The sequence below is a fragment of the Artemia sp. Qi Xiang Cuo genome, chromosome 12 (genome assembly GCF_049724085.1).
Source record: "Artemia sp. Qi Xiang Cuo chromosome 12, ASM4972408v1, whole genome shotgun sequence".
Taxonomy (NCBI): domain Eukaryota; kingdom Metazoa; phylum Arthropoda; class Branchiopoda; order Anostraca; family Artemiidae; genus Artemia; species Artemia sp. Qi Xiang Cuo.
Window position 1 is genome coordinate 38649397 of NC_142805.1, and position 19985 is coordinate 38669381.

General features: G+C 37.1%; 1 protein-coding gene across 2 annotated transcripts in view; it reads left to right on the forward strand.

The window, feature by feature from the left end:
• The window catches only part of LOC148946096 (SEC14 domain and spectrin repeat-containing protein 1-B), a 198097-nt gene that overhangs the window by 9045 nt on the left and 169067 nt on the right, over positions 1–19985 (forward strand). The window contains exons 2-3 of one of the 2 annotated variants that reach the window (XM_089098101.1): positions 6284–6391; positions 15182–15422. In XM_089098101.1, the coding sequence (XP_088954227.1) occupies positions 15226–15422 (197 nt within the window). In that variant the 5' untranslated portion in view covers positions 6284–6391; positions 15182–15225. The remainder of the gene's footprint in view (positions 1–6283; positions 6392–15181; positions 15423–19985) is intronic. The other variant, XM_089098100.1, reaches the window with a different exon arrangement.

Here is a 19985-nt window from a genome sequence, read left to right on the forward strand (position 1 = left end):
TAATGACAAAATATTTATCTTTACTAGAAAGTTCAGACACCGTGAATATCAGGAAAGGCTCATAACAAATTTTATTGTTTTAAAGTAGAAATTGAAACGAAACGCCCAATTCTACCATGCAGAATTGTACTGACCATTTTAAAAATTTTAATTGTTAGGGGTGATGAATTGAACACATTTTGTGGATAGGTACTGATTAATGTTTAAAGAGACCATCATGATAGTTTGAGAATAGCCGATGTTGTTAAGTCAAGCTGGTTGGCAGCCCCCCCCCAGAATCTAAAATTTTTCGCAAGTGTCTTGTAATTTCGTATTCGTTTCAAATAGTTTTCGTTTTTCTGATTTGAACCGGTCTGATTTTCGTATTTCGTCCTAAATTAAGTACAGTACAGAATTCCTGTAAAAGCGCACATTAAGGCACCTTTATATAGTAGTAAAATAATATAGTCAAAAGTTATATTAAGTACATGTTTCTTCTTGATAAATTATTATTAATGCAAAGATATGGGTGGCAAATAACTGTGGAAAAAGGTATGACTTCAGCAGGAATAGTTTGAAGAATAGGACGAGTTTCAATTTTCAAATTCTCTTAAGGGATCTGCTAGGCAAGATGATAAGGAATTCCACCTATCCCCCTTATGCAAGCATGAATAAAACAGCTCGATACAAATGTCAAGTTGTAAATTTTCGTAAGATTGCGAAAAAGCAATCCCATAATTGCGTGTTTTTTATGAGCGGAGGGAACACTCAGTCACATGAACCACTTGATCATGTGCTCCTTACCTATTCTTTTTCCTAAATCAAATATTTTGCGGTAACGAACTATAAGTAAGGAGCGACTTGGGCCAATAATAACCGAGAAAACAATAAACACACCAGAAAAATTGGCTTTTTTGTTCTGATTCCAAATATAAAAAATTAATTAACTTTAATGTTAGTCGTCTAAAGCCATGAGCCTGAGAAAATTCGCCTGGTTATCAAAGAAGAAGAGAAACACCCCCAAAAATTTAAGCAATCTTAATGAAAATCATACCATTAGATTCAGAAATTAGAAAACTATACTATAGACTAGAGGCTTCAAGTTCTCATCTACAAAAATTTGGAATTTTGCTTTTTTTTCACAAGAAAGGTCACGGAGGTGGATTTTTTTGTTGTTTTTTTTCCCATGGGCTATCGTATGAAACCGATGGTCCTAGGAGATCTGGAGAGTGCCCAGTCTAACGAAAATTTAAATTTTTAGCGCCATTTTTGATTGACAAAAAAGATTATTACATGAAAAAAGTGGTCTTTTTTGCCATTTTGTGGCACCAAATTACGATTTTGCCCAAAATCGGACCAAATTAATGTCAACTGAAAACTTTGAGAAAGCCAATCAATTTAAATGTATCATCACTATAAATTGAGCTTCCCAGTTGCAGAGGCAGCAATGCCTTACGGTCGTGTATTCGTTCCTGAAAAGTCCCGTAATCCATACAAGATAAATGGTTAATATGGACAATTATCTTAATGTTTCATTTAGCTTGGTTGATTTATTTGATTTTCAATTAAATTTTTTTCGGTGATGTATAATTGCGCGTCAGCTATTATGAAGAAGGGGTGTTGGATCACTATATAGGTGTGAAGTAGTAAGGTATATTGATAATAATAATAATAATAATTTATTTTCAACCCGCTAAAGTAAAAAAAGCGGAGTATAAATTGAAGAAAAAACAAAAAAAAAACATACAAAGTGACTTAATACACAGTAATACACAATAAAACACTAAATACTCAGTAAAATCACAGTAAATACACAGTAAAAGCAATAAATTAATGAAGTAAGCGGACAAACCCATGATGAGCTGGGAGAGCCTTCACTGTCTGATGCCTCAAAGGGTGCAATGTAATTCCCATTTTGTCTAACTGTCCATTAGCCTTCAGAAAAATATTGAAAAGGGTAAGGGGTGGGGGTAGGAATAAATCTCTCATCTCCCTTCGTTTAGACTAAGGCTGAATAAAGGTGCTGTGGGGTGATACCTCCCTTCTTATTGCAGAAAAATTTCTCCGACATTATTTTAAAGCTTCATATAACTAACCTAATTTGCTATGTATTTCATAAAATTATATACAGTGATATGTAAGCCTGCATGAGCTATTATGAAGGGGGATGTGTGTCATTTTGTATGCAGGAGAGAGGGGTAGACGCCTCAAAGAGTGCATTTTAATGCCCGAACATTCTAACGCTCATTGAGTGTTCAGATAAACGTAGACTGACTTTTGGGGAAGGGGTAGAAATTCATATATAATCCCTCTTTATTCCCGAAAATATTTTTGTCTACTCCTTGGTTATTAATGCTAGGGGGGGGGTTAATAGTGCCCACCATTCGTAAAATATAAAAAAAAACTCACATGCCTACCGCCACAGAAATGGAAAAGGCAAGGCAGGGCATCATGAACCTCACCAGGAAATGTATTGGGGGGGGGAGGGCAAACGCTACCAGGAGCTTTATTTTCAGTGATTTTAATAGTTAATCTTTCTCCTTCGCTGTCCATATGCAATGTTTCAATATATTTAATTATGTGTATGCAATGAATTTAAACATCAAGGGAACCCTATTATAGATGTCGCAATGGCTTCATCCCTGTAGAGGGTGAAAAGTATCGTAGAATTTCCATTTATTTAAACAATAATACCCCTTTCCGTTCACCCAAAGTTTTCTAGTAAAATTAATTCAACAAAACTACTGTTCATTGAAAATTTTGAATAAATATTAAAAAGTTTTCCGAAATTTTAATTGCAATCCAACATTTTAATTCTTAAGCAGAAAAACCGAAAAAGCGGGATGCCACCAACTAATTTACAATTAGTGATATTTAAAGATTAACAGCAAAAAATCGGAGCTTTGTGGGGTCGGTACCCGACATTACATCTTGGTTATGCCTGGGCATGATTTGAAAAAACGATCATAAATAAAATAAGAAAAAAATTGTTTTTTAGACAGAAAGTAAGGAGCAACGTAAGACTTAAAACTACAGAAATCATTCGTATGTAAGAGTTGTCCCCTCTCCAACCCCTCGTTTTTTACACTAAACTTTGACTCTTTGTTCCAATTCTTTAAAAACAATTTCTAAAACCAGTGAACCTTTGAATTGGAATAAGAAGCTTTTTTAGAGCACTTGAAAGCTTTAGCGTATCTATCAGGGGTTGATGAGGGGACACCTCCCTTAATATACGGGATATTTTCTGTTCGTTTCAAGTTTTCATGTTGCTCCTTACTTTCAGTCGAAAAACACTTGCTTTTTTAGTTTACTGAATAACGTAATATACGACCAAATGAAGCTGCCAAGTCATCAGTGGTTTAGCTTGGGGGGTAAGAGGGGACGGCTCAAGAGCGGATCCAGGATTTTTGTTCTGGGGGGGGGGGTTTACTAATTTTCGACTCGGTTTTTGACTAATTTTTACTAAGATTTTACTAATTTTCAACTCGGTCAAAAATTTCGGGGGGGGGGGGGTTCAAACCGGGTAACCCCCCCCCCCCCCTTGGATACGGCCTTGGGACGGCTGTCCCTGGGCCCAGTCTCTGAAAGAGTCGACACTGAGTTTTTTTTTTACTATTTTGTTTACTTAAATTATGGTAATGATGGGGGGGGGGGGTTGACAACACCGAAGTAGTCCTCGGGCGTTGAAAATCCTTGCTACGCCTCTGCTAGTCATAGTAATGGTTTTGGTTACTGGAAGCACTTGGTTACTCTGAAGCTGAGTTTCTCCAAAAGTAATTTTACCTTGGTTAAACTTTCCTTGGATTAAACTTTGTTGAACTGAATTTTTTAGGATTCAACCAGACATGTAGGAATGAAGAATAATTTAAAATAAATAGTCATTGGGAGAACCGTGAATCTCAAGATTTTGAGGAGAACCCGGACCCTCACCCTGGCCTAAATGTTCTCTTATTTGCATGGGATCAAGAAATGGCCTTTTCTTTCCGTTGGATTTTTGTCTGGCCTATGTTTTTTACGTTTTGGATGGGTGAACTTTCTTGTAATTTATATTATGCAAGAGTTGATTTTCTCGTGGACTGGGTTCTGCCAGGTTGAATATTGCGCGGCTTAAATTTTTGTCAAATTGGTTATTCGGGTCGACTGTTTCGTGGGTAGAATTTTGTTTAAGTTGAGTTTCGCTCAGCCGAGTTTTGTTTAGAGCAAGTCGAGTTTTGCATGGACTATCAGCCCAGCGCAGAGCCATGAAGAAGGCCCGATGGTTAATATTTCTCGGCTATCTTGGCGTACTCGTCCACAAGGTTTCTGTGAAATTTCTGACTTGCAGTGTTCCCATAGAAATCTACTGGTGCGAGATATAGGGCCGAAATTGCTGACCTTAAAGTCTTTATCAATTTTAAAGTCCAGTTAGAATATATTCATTGCTTACTTGTTCCTTATTATTTCCTTATGTAGCTCCAAAAGCTGAACCAACATACATAATTTCAGGTCAATTGACAAAGTAATGACAATGCAAAAAATTGACAATGCTCTAAGCCCTATTTGAACTTGTTATTATGTATATTCCGATGTATTTCGAGTCATTTCCACTGGAATTCTCAGTCATTCTATATTAGAAGATACAATTTTCCTAAATTTAATAAAACATATACACCTATTCCCACATACAATTTTAGGAGAACTTGAAATGGCCCGGACATTCTTAAAATGGATTCTTTAAGATGAAATGACGCAAAAACAAAATTGAACAAAAGCTTGTGTCAAACAAATTGTATCGTAAAAAATTGCAATGACAAATAAGAACCTTCAAAATCCTTGCAACTAACTCTTGTGGTCGCAATTTTTTGTTCATATACTCAGTTTTCTGTATATATTATCCAATCTGTCATTCCTCACCACAGCATAAATTTTTCATAATATTTATGCTGTGTTCCTCTTTTTTAACAGTCACTACAGATTATCTAATATTCTTTGTGGTTTTCAACGCATAATATGTAATTGCACAATTATATTAGACTAACGAGTCTAGATTACTTTCTTCACTATAACCACTGCATCACTATAATTAAATGTGTTTTTTTTTTATAAAGTATTGTTTTCTTATTCGACTACCTAATTTTAAGATTTTTATGATATAAATCTAGTTGAAAACCATATGCGTATGTAATTAGAGGCAGAAGAGTATAGGACGGAGGAGGGCCCTGTGATGTTTTACTCTTGAAATTTTATAGATATTAGAAAATTTTTAAATAGACTACTTCGCCCATTTTTTGATGCTCTGACGAAGTTAGTCCCAATAAAATCTCTCTCGTACGTGTTAGCTCAAAGGAAAGGTGAATCTAGCAGTTTTTTAATGATTATTGACAGTTTTCGCACAATTTGTCTGTTGTTTTTTTTCGGACGGAGGCTCCCCCTTTATTTCCTATTTTGTTTTTCTTTATTTCCTATTTCCTATCTTTGACTGAACTCTTTCTATTACACATTTTAGGCCTACTATTGAAAATTGGATACTTGTATATTACCCAGAACGCCCTCAAGAAGTGAAGTAAGGTTAATAATAATGAAATATACCAAAATATGGTACTTTAGTAACAAAATTATAAAAACCACAACAAAGAATTATGGAAAGCAGGCCGCCCAGAACGCACTATATTAAATACCAAACCTGACCACCTCTATGTATTAAATATTTAATTAAAATATACCTGCATCGAAGTTTGTTTCACAAAAGAATGAGATAATCAGATTGAGGGATGTTTTTTACTGTTGCCCTATGTATGGAGGGATGGATAAGTCTCTGCATCATTTTTTAGGGGAACATAGGGAGTTGAGAGAGTTGCGCTTGGAAATATTTGGTAGGAAGGTCGGGGGGAAAGACTGCGTTTTGGAAATTTTGAGAAGTAGGTGTCACTTAAATATAAGTAATATTGGAAAGTTCGTCCGGGTAGGTATGAGGTATCGGGATGATTTTCTTAGATAACCGAATAACCGATAACCGAATGCGAGAGAAAAACCGGTTTTAATCAGACCAAACACAGCAAACTTCTCGAGTGCGTTCTGGATTATACACAAGTACCGAAAATTGACTTGTTCAACTGCATAATCGTATCAACTCCATAAGAGCCAAAAAAGATGGTGCAGTTTTGCTTATATTTGCCAATGAACTGGATGGCGAGGGAAAACATTACTTTTTTGGCTTTGTTTATGTTTTGGTGACGGGTTGTGCGGGTTATTGATTACATTAGAGTATAAAGTTAGCTAAATTGGCTTATAGAAAACCAGTTTATTGTCAATATTATTTTTTCAGTACCCAAATCTGGAGGATGCACAGAGAGGCCTGGCAAACCTGCACCCCATTCTAATTTCAAAACTTGAGCGAGTTAATCTTGGTTTCTCGTATTTTTAATATTTTTCGGTAATTTTTGCTGATTCTTTTTCTACCACTCCGAAATAAATTACCGTGTATGTCGCGGACGAGATACGTAAACAAAACAATAAAAATAAATTCACAGGAATTTATTTCCAAGGGGAAGAGTGGCAAAACTGAAAAACCACAAACTATTTTTGAATTATAAGGAGATATTAAACAATTATTGAACAAATTAAAGAAATCTCAAAATCTTGATGGGAAAACCCTGTACAATGACTTCCGTCCTCTGTGCGGCACTGATCCTATTAATCTTTATTTTTAGGGAAACTAGTTGCAAAAACAAACTAAGAATAATTAAACCATCTTCAAAATATAATTAAAAGAGTAGAGTCAATTGAGAAGGCTTGTGAACGGTTCAGTTCCTCTGCTGCTGGTCTTCGTGTTGCTTATACAACCGTTTAGCTCTGCAAAAAACATCCAACAAACTTTAACCTAGGATGGAATCCAAAGTTATTCGTAAATGTGTGCCGTGAATGTTTAAATAAAGCAAAATTATTTTCATTGGGTGGCAGAAGAGAGGCAGATCAGGCCATTCAAAGCCTGATTCTATATGATCGGCATACCTGCACAAGGCAGAACCCAGGATTTTTTTTTTCGATGTTTTACTCAATTTTTCTTTTTTTGGGGGGGGGGGGTGTTACACAAAAAAACTTCAAAAAAAGCATGCAAAATTTGTTTATGTTCATTTTTGTTACGTTTTTACGAGTCAGACGAACATTTCGGGGCCCCCCCCCTGGATACGGCCTTGTACCTGCATCTACAATATCAAGGCTTTTCACTTCGCAAAAATACATTTTGGGAACTCTGGAATCTGGAACATAAAATTTGTATGCATTTGAATTCAAACTATTGAAAAAAGAGAAAATAGGACTGGAGATGCAAAATGAAAAAAAGCTCAAATCTCCTGAGCTATGGTAGGAGTTTTCGCATCAGCTTTGAATAAAAAATTTAACATATCTTTTAGAATGGACATTGAAATTAAACTGAAAAAAATTATGGGAATCAATTAACTTGAGCCGGGAATGACACTATTAACCGGGAAACATTTGTCAAACCCAATATGAACTTGAAATTTTCTGTAAAAGTAGAGATGGATGTAGAATTGATTAGATGCTGAAATATTTTTTCGTTCCTACTTTTTTTTTCAGGTAAAACAATTCATTTTTTCTTCTTATTTTCCTGGACAAACTCAATAAGTTAGGCTTAATTTCAGGAATGAGGCTTAACACTTTTACTAAATAGTCCGTGCAAGGATAAGAAAAAAAAGCAGGATGCCTTGGATCATGGAGCAGGCACAAAGAAGATGAAACAATAAAAAATGACACCCTACGTCTCTGGGTACTTCTTCCGAGTTGTACAATAGAAATCGGTGAAAATTATACATACTGCTAGAAGATTGCATTAAAAGTTCTACCCGTTGTTGTGTATTTTCATTTCATTTTAATTATAAGCGGAAAGGCATTCCTGTCTAGGAAATCATTATTACAATGAGTTAAAGCCAGGATGGTCTGGATTTCTGGCCGGCAGAGCTGTGGAGCTTTATTGCACTGTCTCCCTCTTGCTAGGCTCGAACTGCCGTTGAAAATTTTCAGACACAAGGTGTATTCTGCTCAGGGCTTCCTCTATCCCCGAATTTTCGGGGATTTCCCCGAAAATCTTTGTGTCTCCCCGAAAAAAATTATTTTTCTCCGAATCCCCGAAATTTCCCCAAAAATCACTCAACTAAGGTTTGACTCCTAGCGACTATCCCTAGCAAATATTATTTTACATACCATAATTTTTCACTACTCTCTTGTTCATTAATTTTCGTCTCCTGTGTTGCTTTGCATAAGAACCAGAACGATACAATTTAATTATAGACGGTTCTTTACATGCTCACAAAAGTATTACTTTCTTTTATTTAGGTTTAATAATTTCGAATGCAGTATTCCAAATGGTATAAAATTCTTAGATTCATATCATTTGTGGTCAAGTATCTTGACTAAATTAGCCAAGAATCATACTTGAACTAGTTTAACAGAACCCTCAGTTAGATTTTGGACTTTGAAATTGAAGTTCTAAAGAAACAGAATTATTTTGAAAACCGAATCATGAGTTTAAATTTGGTTTTCTTTTGCTATTTTCGATTTTGGACATACTGTATTAATGTTTAATACTTGATAATTGAACGCATAATATATTGAAGAAATTGACCTTTTTGCCAGGAATTCTTATCATTTCAATTTTTGTTTCATTCCGTGTGTAAAATTTGAGTTCTTTTCTTTTTATATGAAAATTGTATTTGCCCTACCACCCTTTATCCTCAATCGTATTCACCCAGCAGTCCCCTCGCCATTATTATTCTGGTCCTTTCACCTGTGTAATATTTTCAGTGACGTAATATTTTAAACTGCAGTTTTAGGAACTTTTTACGGTCTTGCAAACCTGTTAGTTAGGCAAGGGAAATTTTACGGAAAATATTTTCTGCTCAAATTCGGGATAGCCAAGTGAATTTGTTTAAATATCTAAGGCCTACCTTTACAACTTCTAATGTTTTAAAAATTAATAACCCTGTATGTGGGCTAATTCTGAAATAAATTTTTTTTTAATGAAAATGTGGTATAATTTATTTCTTCCGCCCTAAATACGATCTTCTTGCCATAAGAAATGCACAACTCCCTCCCCCTCCTAATGAGGCAAAATTTAGCTACAGACTATGTAAAAGGTCGGGGAATAGAGGATTCAAACGGAAGTAACCCGAAAAATATTATCCATAAAAAAAATTACAATAAAGCTTAAAATAAAAATTTGGGTATTAGGTTCATATTGTTTTCTTGTCAAGTTTTAAATATTTTCGGACTTATTTATCACGAACAGTTGTTTAATAATGCCAAATAATGTTAGTGCGAAGTAAAAGAATTAGTAATTTTTATAGGATTTGTAGCCTACAGCTATCATGTCCAAGCATTAGATGGGCTGATATAAAAATGAAACTGCAATAAGTATTATATTTGGAATATGGATGGTCACAGGGTTGGTGGGAGGGTTGGGGGTTAATCGGTGACTATATAGTAATTATGAGCTAACCAAAAGAAAGAAAAGCATAGTAGAAACAAACAATGAAAAGCATGTATGTTCGGCGGGGGTATTTTCCGCACGGGGGTGGGTATTTTTCGCGGGGGATATTTTCCGCAGGAGTACTTTCCGTTGGGAGTATTTTCAGCAGGGAAGCATTTTCTGTTCGGTATATTTTTGTGAGGAGGGGGGTCCGTTTTTCCACGGGAGGATTTTTTTCTGAGGGGGGGGGGGTAAACACCTAAGTCCTTAGAAGCAGCATGAAAAACCAATAATGTCTCAATTGTCGTAAAAATTCCCTTTTTAATTTAAGTTTAAATTTACTTGTTTAGTTTAGTTCTTGTTTGTTTTAAGTTTAAATATTACCCTGTACTTATAGGTTGAATTTGTCTATTTAATTTACTTAACTAGAAACCGCAAACAATATTTGTTTTTGTTTTTAAATATTATAATGAATTTCTGAGATTAATGACTTAATAAAAAATTGCTACTGGTATTTACAGTTCACATGTGTTCACTATTTTTCTTTTCTTTTTTTTTGAAAGCAATTTGAAGCTTTTGCCGCAATATCAGCAATGAGTGTTTTCAGCTATGGGTTCCAATCCCAGGCTCTGGCTCTAAAACCTATTTTGTAAAATGCTTGATTTACTACGCAGATACAAGCCCTACTTGAGCCTGAAAACGAAGCTAAAACCAATTTTGGCTCCCAAATTTTCGCAAAGAAATTCCATTTTGTTTTTGTTCTCCGAAAAATCCCCGAAACTTGAAGACTTGTCCCCGAAAACTCCCCAAATTTTTAAGACTTGTCCCCGAATTTTAATTTTCGAGAATGGAAGCCCTGATTCTGCTCGCAAAGAAGAGACACGGATACCGCTCAATGTACCGTTGTTTGGTGTCTGTAGTTTAAAGTCTTGGTGTGTGTCACTCAGGCTTTGCCAAGTATTATTTGGTGTTTTACTTTGGCTGCTCGTGTACTAGCCTTTTTATAACGTAGCTATCAAAGTAGCGTACCCATGAAATCGGATATTAGTTAGATAAAAGTATATGTCATCAAACATTCTATTTTTTTGTAAAATCAAATTTGAACACATTTTGTTTATCAAATGACTGTAAAAAAAATTTAAAAAATGAACAAAAATTGCCATCCTCCCCTCAAATATCCCGCTTTTAACAAAAAGTTTGACCAATGCTTGGTTGTCAAGGCAACGCAGCGGTGTTGATTGGAGGATAGGGGGCTGGTGGGAGGGGCATAAGCCACTTTGGATTTTTTCTGCCCCCACTTTTTAAAACATACCTTTTTGGGGTTATAGCCTATTAATTAAAAATACCTTTTTCAGGATATTCATAAAAAAAACTAAAAAAGAACGAATTAACCGCCCTCTATATTATGAAAAGTTGATTCCCCCCACCCTCCCAAATTTTTGTTAATTGACACCACGGCGGGCTTTACTGAAAACATTTTGGAGCACAACATATATAGCCAGCTGGTAATTGAATATGTTTATTTCCTACTGCCTTTCAAGACGCTTGAACTGAAAATGTTATTATTTGACGTAAATGCGAATGAATAAGCCTTTCCAGTCTCGATGCGGTGTCATAAAACAGATTTTCTCTCACTCGGCTGTTGTATTAGAGTATTCATTACTGAAGCACTATAGCGTAATGGATATGGGTTGATGCGGTGGCAACCCCCTCACGTATAGGATGATTTCTGTTATTACTACTAATGTTTTCTATTGTAAATGCTGTTTCCAAAATTAGAGGAGAATTGGTTTTCCCCTATCAGTACCTATATATACTATGTCCAACAATATTTCTCCCGTTGAAGGGAGGTCGGGCGGGCACTCATTAGGAGCCAAATCCTCAGGCAAGGGGTGTCCATACTTGAAAGAAAGAGGGCGGATTACATTATTAAATGGAAATTATATTATCTGACTAAAATAGTGCTTATTAAGGGGTTAGGGGGCCGCCCTTCAACCAATAAATATGTAACGATCTTCCCTTAATCGCTGGTTCACGACTGTGCATATCTGTAAGTCCTTATTATTACTAAATCAATGGTGTATTCTTCGCTTTGTATGGACTGCCTATTTTTTCTGTGACAGACGCGCCACGTGGCATTATATCCTCTGAAACGATGTGGTGATTATATTAGCATTTCGGTAATTTTAAACCGATTGTGTATCTCAGAATTGTTGCCGTTGCATTGGGGCCAACATTTTTATTGTTCAGCACAATCTCCCGACGAACCACACACTGCCTTCTTGCGTCCAGTTGTGTCAATTAATGGAAATATGTGGGAGGGGGGGAAAGAGTACTTTCTCCAATCTATCATGGCGGACAATTCTGTCGTTTTCTTATGAAAATACAAGAAAAGCCATTTTTCAATGAGGATAGAAAGGAAAAGGATTTTTCAAAATCTAAGGGCAGGGGGGGGGGCATATGCCCCAGCTCCCAAATTGACCCCACTGATTGTACTATGCATATTATACTTCCGCTATGGGTGACATACGTCTAGGACAATACCTACATGCATATGCAAGTGAGTAGGGGCATACATATGACGTCGTGGTAACAAGAGTACGACGGCCGATGGCTGCAACCAGCGGTGCTAAAAGTTTGGCGAATCCGGATGAATTCCAACTGAGGGTGCTGAACAAATTGCTGGCACCAAAAATAAGCCGTCGAGAAGTTCCAATTTTATGATAGTTACATCTTACCACCTTTCTACTGAATCACTTTCTACTCTTTCCTCTGTTTTGATTTAAGACTTATAGTGATATTGTACCCACCTTAAACAACTTCAGAATCAAGGTCCACCTGTACACCTAATTAGGCTAGTCCTTAATTACTTACTGTATGTAATGAGAAAAAATTGCTTTACGTATAGTTGTGTCCATAATAATACATTAATAATCCCGCTGCAAGCAGTGCATGGTGGTTTTTAGCTTGTGGAATGTTGTACTGTAACTTTCCAACAGCTTATTGTATGTAGGTTATTGCTTCTTTATAAGCACATTTTTCGCCTTTATAAACATACAAATGTTACTTTAATTATATACTTGTGATGAAGGGTACTTGGGCCCGAAGCGGTTTACTCAACTTTCACTATTATCTGTTACTCGACTGCTGTCTATTATCTGTCACCGGAATTGTCCGTCATATACCTTATGAATAGTGAATATCAGTCGTGACTTGATATTTTCGTCAGCAACGCATTCCATATTCTTGCTTTTTTTGGTTGGAATATATAATTGAATTAGCCTCATCCCCTCCTTTCGTGTTTCGTCAAATTGAGCTCATACTATAATAAAATAGGATTCACTTTGCTTTAGGTCAAGTCATATGCTTTGCTTTTGTCACCATTATGGGAGGGTGGTCGACTTTTTCTGGAATTAAATAAAAAAAACAAGTTTTTTAAACTGAAAGTAAGGGGCGAAATTAAAACTTAAAACGAACAGAAATTATTCCGTATATGAAAGGGGCTGTCCCCTCCTCAACGCCTCGCTCTTTACGCTAAAGTTTTTTATTGTTTTAAAAAATAAAGTAGTGAGACAGAGTCAAACTTTAGCGTAAAGAGCGAGGGGAGGGGACAGCCCCTTTCATATACGGAATAATTTCTGTTCGTTTTAAGTTTTAATGTCGCCCCTTACTTTCAGTTTTAAAAACTTGTTTTTTTTATTTAATTTCTGATCGTTTTTTAGTTAATGCAGCTTTTATTTTGGCTCGCCGTCATTGAATAAGTAAACAAAATTTGCATAAAAATTTTACTTTTCTTTTGCTAAATGGCTGTCTCTAAATTTGGATCTGACGTAATTTACAAATTAACTTACGTAACGAACTTCTATATTCGTATATTTTTCTTCTGGAATAAAAAATACAAAGTTGCAGATTTTTGCAGATATGAGCTTGAAACCTATGTTACAGGGTTTTCTGATACGCTGAATCTGACAGTGATTTTCATTAAATTTTTTTCACTTTTAGGGGATGTTTCCCCCCTCTTTAAAAAATCAGGTAAGTTTTCTCATGCTCGTAGCCTTTGATGAGTAATACTAAACTTAATAAAATTTGTATATTTAGAATCAGCATTATAATCCCATTCTTTTGCTACATTTATTGACATCAAAGTTCCGTTTTTAAAAGTTTCGCTTACTATTGAGCCGTATCGCTTGTTTTTTTTTATTGTTTTTTTTATTACGTATATGTTATTACGTATATGATGGGGTTCTCCCCTTAGTCAATACCACGCTCTTTACGTTAAAAGTTAAAAAAATTTTTAATTCACACACCCCTGAATCACAAAGGCCGTTTAATTATAATAGATAGCTCTTTTTAAAGAACTAAAAAAAAACTGTAGCGTAAAGAGCGAAGTATTGACTTGGGGCAGACCCCCCTCATATACGTAATAATTTCTGTTCGTTTTAATTTCTTATGTTGCTTCTTACTTTCAGTTAATAAAACTTGTTTTTTTAATTTAATTTCTGATCGTTTTTAAATAATGCTGGGAAATACAGCGCCCCCTTCATAGAAATGTCCCTTACCCCAAAGAAACATCCTCCACGGAAAGATTCTCCCGATTAACCCCCTCTTCCAGCCCCCAACCCCCCACCAAAAAAAAATTCTTCCTGAAAATGTCTGTATACTTCCTAATAACCAATACAATATGCAAGCAATGGACAAAGTTCACAACTTGCAGCCCTTCCCCTGGGAACTGTGGGGGATTAAGTCATCGTAAAAGACATATTTATTAGATTTTCGACTATGCTAAGCAAAATGGCTATCTCAAAATTTTAATTGGGTGACTTTGAGAAAAAAATGAGCGTTGGAGGGGGCCTAGTTGCCCTCCATTTTTTTTTTTCACTTAAAAATGGCAATATAACTTTTAATTTCCGTTGCAATGAGCCCTCCTACGATATTCTACCACCACTGGGTCATTACGATTACCCCTGGGGAAAAAAAACAAAAAAAAAAACAAACAAATAAACACGCATCTGTAATCTTTCTTCTGGCAAAAAAATACAAAATTCCACATTTTTGTAGATGAAAGCTTGAAACCTCTACATTGAGGTTCTCTGATACGCGGAATATGATGGTGTGATGTTTAGTAAGGTTCTATAACTTTTAGGGGATCTTTCCCCCTTTTTTCGAAAATCAGCCAAATTTTCTCAGGCACGTAACTTTTGATAGGTAAGATTAAACTTGATGAAACTTATATATTTGAAATCAAAATTAAAATCTGATTCTTTTGATGTAACTATTCGTATCAAAATTCCGGTTTTTAGAGTTTTGGTTACCATTGAGCCGGGTCGCTCCTTACTTACAGTTCGTTACCACGAACTGTTTGATTCTTTAATTTTGTTTGTGCTCGGAAAACGTGATCGGTAACTTTAACCTCAATGAATTAGGAATAGTCATGAAAAGTAGATTGTTTTTTGGGGTTTTGGTTACTATTGGTACGGGTCTCTTATAACTGTTTGATACCTGATTGTTATTTGTAGTTTTGGATTATCAATAAAATATATAATGCAGCGGTAAGTAAGGATAGTAGTGGATCTATGTAAGCATAATTTTTTGTTTCTACCTTTAGATGAGTTAGTTTGATTAATTTTGTGGAGATTAGGCTTGAAAATTAGTGTTAAGCAGACTAAATCGCTTGAACTAGGAATAAATGGAAATGAAGAGCATTTTCCGAGGTAATGTATTTTACCTTGTATTTTATAGGCATTTGTGATTGAACGAAGAACTCTAATGCATCAGTCGAGGATATGAATTCACAAGTTCACGAGGGAAGGCAGGTGATTTGTGAACTTACGCGACAAGTGGCTTATCTTCCTGGTGGCAAAGACCGGAGTGGTCAGCCTATCATTATCGTTCCTGCAAACCCAGACGGGCTACCAGAAGGTAGTGGTAAAAAATATCAAGATTTAGACAAATTGTTACATTATTTTGGACATTTAATAAGGTAATTTACTTTCAAATTACATGAATCTTCTTCTGAGTCTGTTTTTGTGCTTTGCATGTGCTGCCATGTTTATTCAGTTTAAATAGTCTTGAACTCTAAGCCTCCAATAATATACTTGCTGTGAAATGCCGAGAGTATGTCTATGGACCCCTCCAGAATACCACGGATGAGAAAAATGTTTAGTTAAAGGATGCACTAACAGAGGTAACAATTTTAGGGGAGTAGAGTGAGCGGAATAACTTCCCACTTAGATTATTTGCCCCCCTCCTCACCTGTACATTTATAAGAATATAGTTTTTGGTATTTTTGTTGAAAGAACTCGGGAAAAAAACTACCCTTCTCCCTAGATTTTGAAAAAATAAGAATAATTCCTCCCACCCACATCTTCGTGAGTAGAGATGACCCTATTGATCCCGTACGAACCACGTGGTTTATGGTTTTCTCAGTGAGAATGAAAAAACAGGAATTTTATCACTTGAAAAACCAAGAATTTTGTCACATTTATGGTTGTTTTCATGGATGGATATGTGTGTTGTTCGATTTATTTGATGTTTTTCTCGGATGTCAACATCAAATTATGGATGTTTTATGGTTTTTTGTCAGTGAGAATTTGAAAAACATGAATATTGTCATATTTTTGTATTTTTTTATGGTTTTTGTCATTGAGAATTTGAAAAAACAGGAACTTTCACACTGACAAAACCATAACCCACGTGGTGCTGTCACGAGTCAGAACACCTGTGCTGTCGACCTCAATTCACCTATCGTGAATCAATAATTCCCCTTAGAAACAACAAATTAATTTCCCCTTTCTTGACAGATCAATCAATCAATGACATCATCTGTCAGACTTTAAAAATTTTCACCCTAGAAACATTTCTCCAGGAATAGATCCAAATCATTAATGTCTTTGCCTCGGGAACAACTCTTTTGGTCGAACTCTAAAGGATATTAATAACCAAAGGCCATGGAAACAATTAGGCATGAAACATCTTAGCGATGAATTGTTTTAGCGCGCGAAAAGGTTTCTTATTAATTTGAAATGCGTTAGCGCAGAGATGCCAATAACAAAGGAACACGCTGAATTTACGTTTAGGGATTATTTGGGCGAAACCGTTTTAGACAGGTTATGGAACTATTTCGGCGAAACAGATAGAGACATTTTAAAAGAAGATTTTTGAAGATATTTTAGAAGAGAATTTAATGGTGAAACTCTGTGGTCGTTATAATACACAAGTTTCATTTGAACAGTGTTGTGAGGTCCTCTAACCCAACCCCAAAGGGTTCCAATCCTCCTACCCCAACCCCGAAGGAAGCCCCCGGTCCTCAAAAGCCCCCCAAGCTCCCAAAGGCCCTCCACCGGTCCCCAAATGTCCCCCAGGCCCCCAACTGTCCCCCCGGACCCTCAAAGGCCCCCCAAGCTCCCAAAGGGCCACCGGCGCCCCCAAAGGCCCACCCAGACCCCCAAAGACCATCCCCGGGCCCCACAAAGGCCCATCGAGCTCCCAAAGGACCAACGGGGTCCCAAAGGCCCTCCACCGGTCCCCAAATGTCCCCCAGGCCCCCAAATGCCCTCCCTGTGCCCCCCAAAGGCCCATCGAGCTCCCAAAGGACCAACGGGGTCCCAAAGGCCCTCCACCAGTCCCCAAATGTTCCTCCGGACCCCCAAAGGCCCTCCCTGTGCCCCAAAGGCCCTCCCTGTGCCCCAAAGGCCCTCCCCGGCCCCCAAAGGTCCCCGGACCAGAGAAGTGCCGCCGCACGCATACACACACACACACACACACACACACACACACACACACACACACACACACACACACACACACACACACACACACACACACACACACACACACACACACACACACACACACACACACACACACACACACACACACACACACACACACACACACACACACACACACACACACACACACACACACACACACACACACACACACACACACACACACACACACACACACACACACACACACACACACACACACACACACACACACACACACACACACACACACACACACACACACACACACACACACACACACACACACACACACACACACACACACACACACACACACACACACACACACACACACACACACACACACACACACACACACACACACACACACACACACACACACACACACACACACACACACACACACACACACACACACACACACACACACACACACACACACACACACACACACACACACACACACACACACACACACACACACACACACACACACACACACACACACACACACACACACACACACACACACACACACACACCACACACACACACACACACACACACACACACACACACACACACACACACACACACACACACACACACACACACACACACACACACACACACACACACACACACACACACACACACACACACACACACACACACACACACACACACACACACACACACACACACACACACACACAAACACACACACACACACACACACACACACACACACATAGGTGAGTGTTGTCTGAAACCTATGATTTGGGATATGTAATTTGCTATTTCTGACTTTTCATAACCGGATTTCTTAGTCTTTCGTAGGTGTGTGGTGTCTGAAACCTATGATTTGGGATGTGTGGGTTGCTATTTTTTGACTTTTCTGAGCAGGATTTCTTAGCCAATTCATAGGTGTGTGTTGACTGAAACCTATGATTTGGGATGGTTAATTTGCTATTTTTGACTTTTCTGAGCTAGATTTCTTAGCCTTTCATAGGTGTGTCCTTTCAGAAAATTATGATTTGGGAGGTATAGTTTGCTTTTTGGACTTTTCAGAGCTAGGATTCTTAGTCACTCATAGGTGTTTGTTGTCTGAAACTTCGAGTTTGGGATGAGTAGTTGGCTATTTCAGACTTTTCTGAGCTAAGGTTTCTTAGTATTTCGTAGGTGAATGCTGTCTGAAACTTATGATTTGGGATATGTAAATTACTATTTCGGGCTTTTCTGAGTTAGATTTCTTAGTCTTTCATAGGCGCGTGATGTCTGAAACCTATGATTTGGGCTATGTAATTTCCTTTTCTGACTTTTCATAACCGGATTTCTTAGTCTTTCGTAGGTGTGTGGTGTCTGAAACCTATGATTTGGGATGTGTGGGTTGCTATTTTTTGAATTTTGTGAGCAGGATTTCTTAGCCATTCGTAGGTATGTGTTGACTGAAACCTATGATTTGGGATGGTTAAGTTGCTATTTTTGACTTTTCTGAGCTAGATTTCTTAGCCTTTCATAGGTGTGTCCTTTCAGAAAATTATGATTTGGGAGGTATAGTTTTCTTTTTGGACTTTTCATAGCTAGGATTCTTAGTCACTCATAGGTGTTTGTTGTCTGAAACTTCGAGTTTGGGATGAGTAGTTGGCTATTTCAGACTTTTCTGAGCTAAGGTTTCTTAGTATTTCGTAGGTGAATGCTGTCTGAAACTTATGATTTGGGATATGTAAATTACTTTTTTGGGCTTTTCTGAGTTGGATTTCTTAGTCTTTCATAGGTGTGTGATGTCTGAAACCTATGATTTGGGATGTGTAGTTTGCTATTTTCGACTTTTCTGAGCTAGGTATCTTAGCCTTTCATAGGTATGTGTTGTCAGAAAATTATGATTTGGGATGTGTAGTTTGCTATTTCAGGCTTTTCTGAGCTAAGGTTTTCTAGTATTTCGTAGGTGAATGTTGTCTGAAACTTATAGTTTGGGATGTGTAGTTTGCTATTTTTGACTTTTCTGAGCTTGTTTTCTTAGTCTTTCTTAGATGTGTGTTGACTGAAACCTATGATTTGGGATACGTAGTTTGCTATTTTTGACTTTTCTGAGCTGGATTTATTAGCCTTTCCTAGGTGTGTGTTGACTGAAACCTATGATTGGGATGTGTGGTTTGCTATTTTTGGCTTTTATGAGCTAGGTTTCATAGCCTTTCATAGGTGTGTGTTGTCAGAAAATTACGATTTGGGATGTGTAGTTTGCTATTTGAACTTTTCAGAGCTATGATTCTTAGTCCGTCATAGGCGTTTGTTGTCTGAAACTTCTAGTTTGGGATGAGTAGTTTCAATATTTCAGGCTTTTCTGAGGTAAGGTTTCTTAGTCTTTCATAGGTGAATGATGTCTGAAACCTATGATTTGGGATATGTAAATTACTATTTCGGGCTTTTCTGAGTGGGATTTCTTAGTCTTTCATAGGTGTGTGTTGTCTAAAACATATGATTTGGGATGGGTGGATTGCTACTTTTGACTTTTCTGAGCTGAATTTCTTAGCCTTTCATAGGTGTTTGTTGTCTGAAACCTATAGTTTGGGATGACTAGTTTGCTATTTTTGACTTTTCTGAGCTAGGTTTCTTAGCCGTTCTTAGGTGAGTGTTGTCTGAAACCTAGGATTTGGGATATGTAAATTACTATTTCGGGCTTTTCTAAGCTAGATTTCTTAGTCTTTCATAGGTATGTGTTGTCTGAAACCTATGATTTGGGATGTGTGGGTTGCTATTTTTTTACTTTT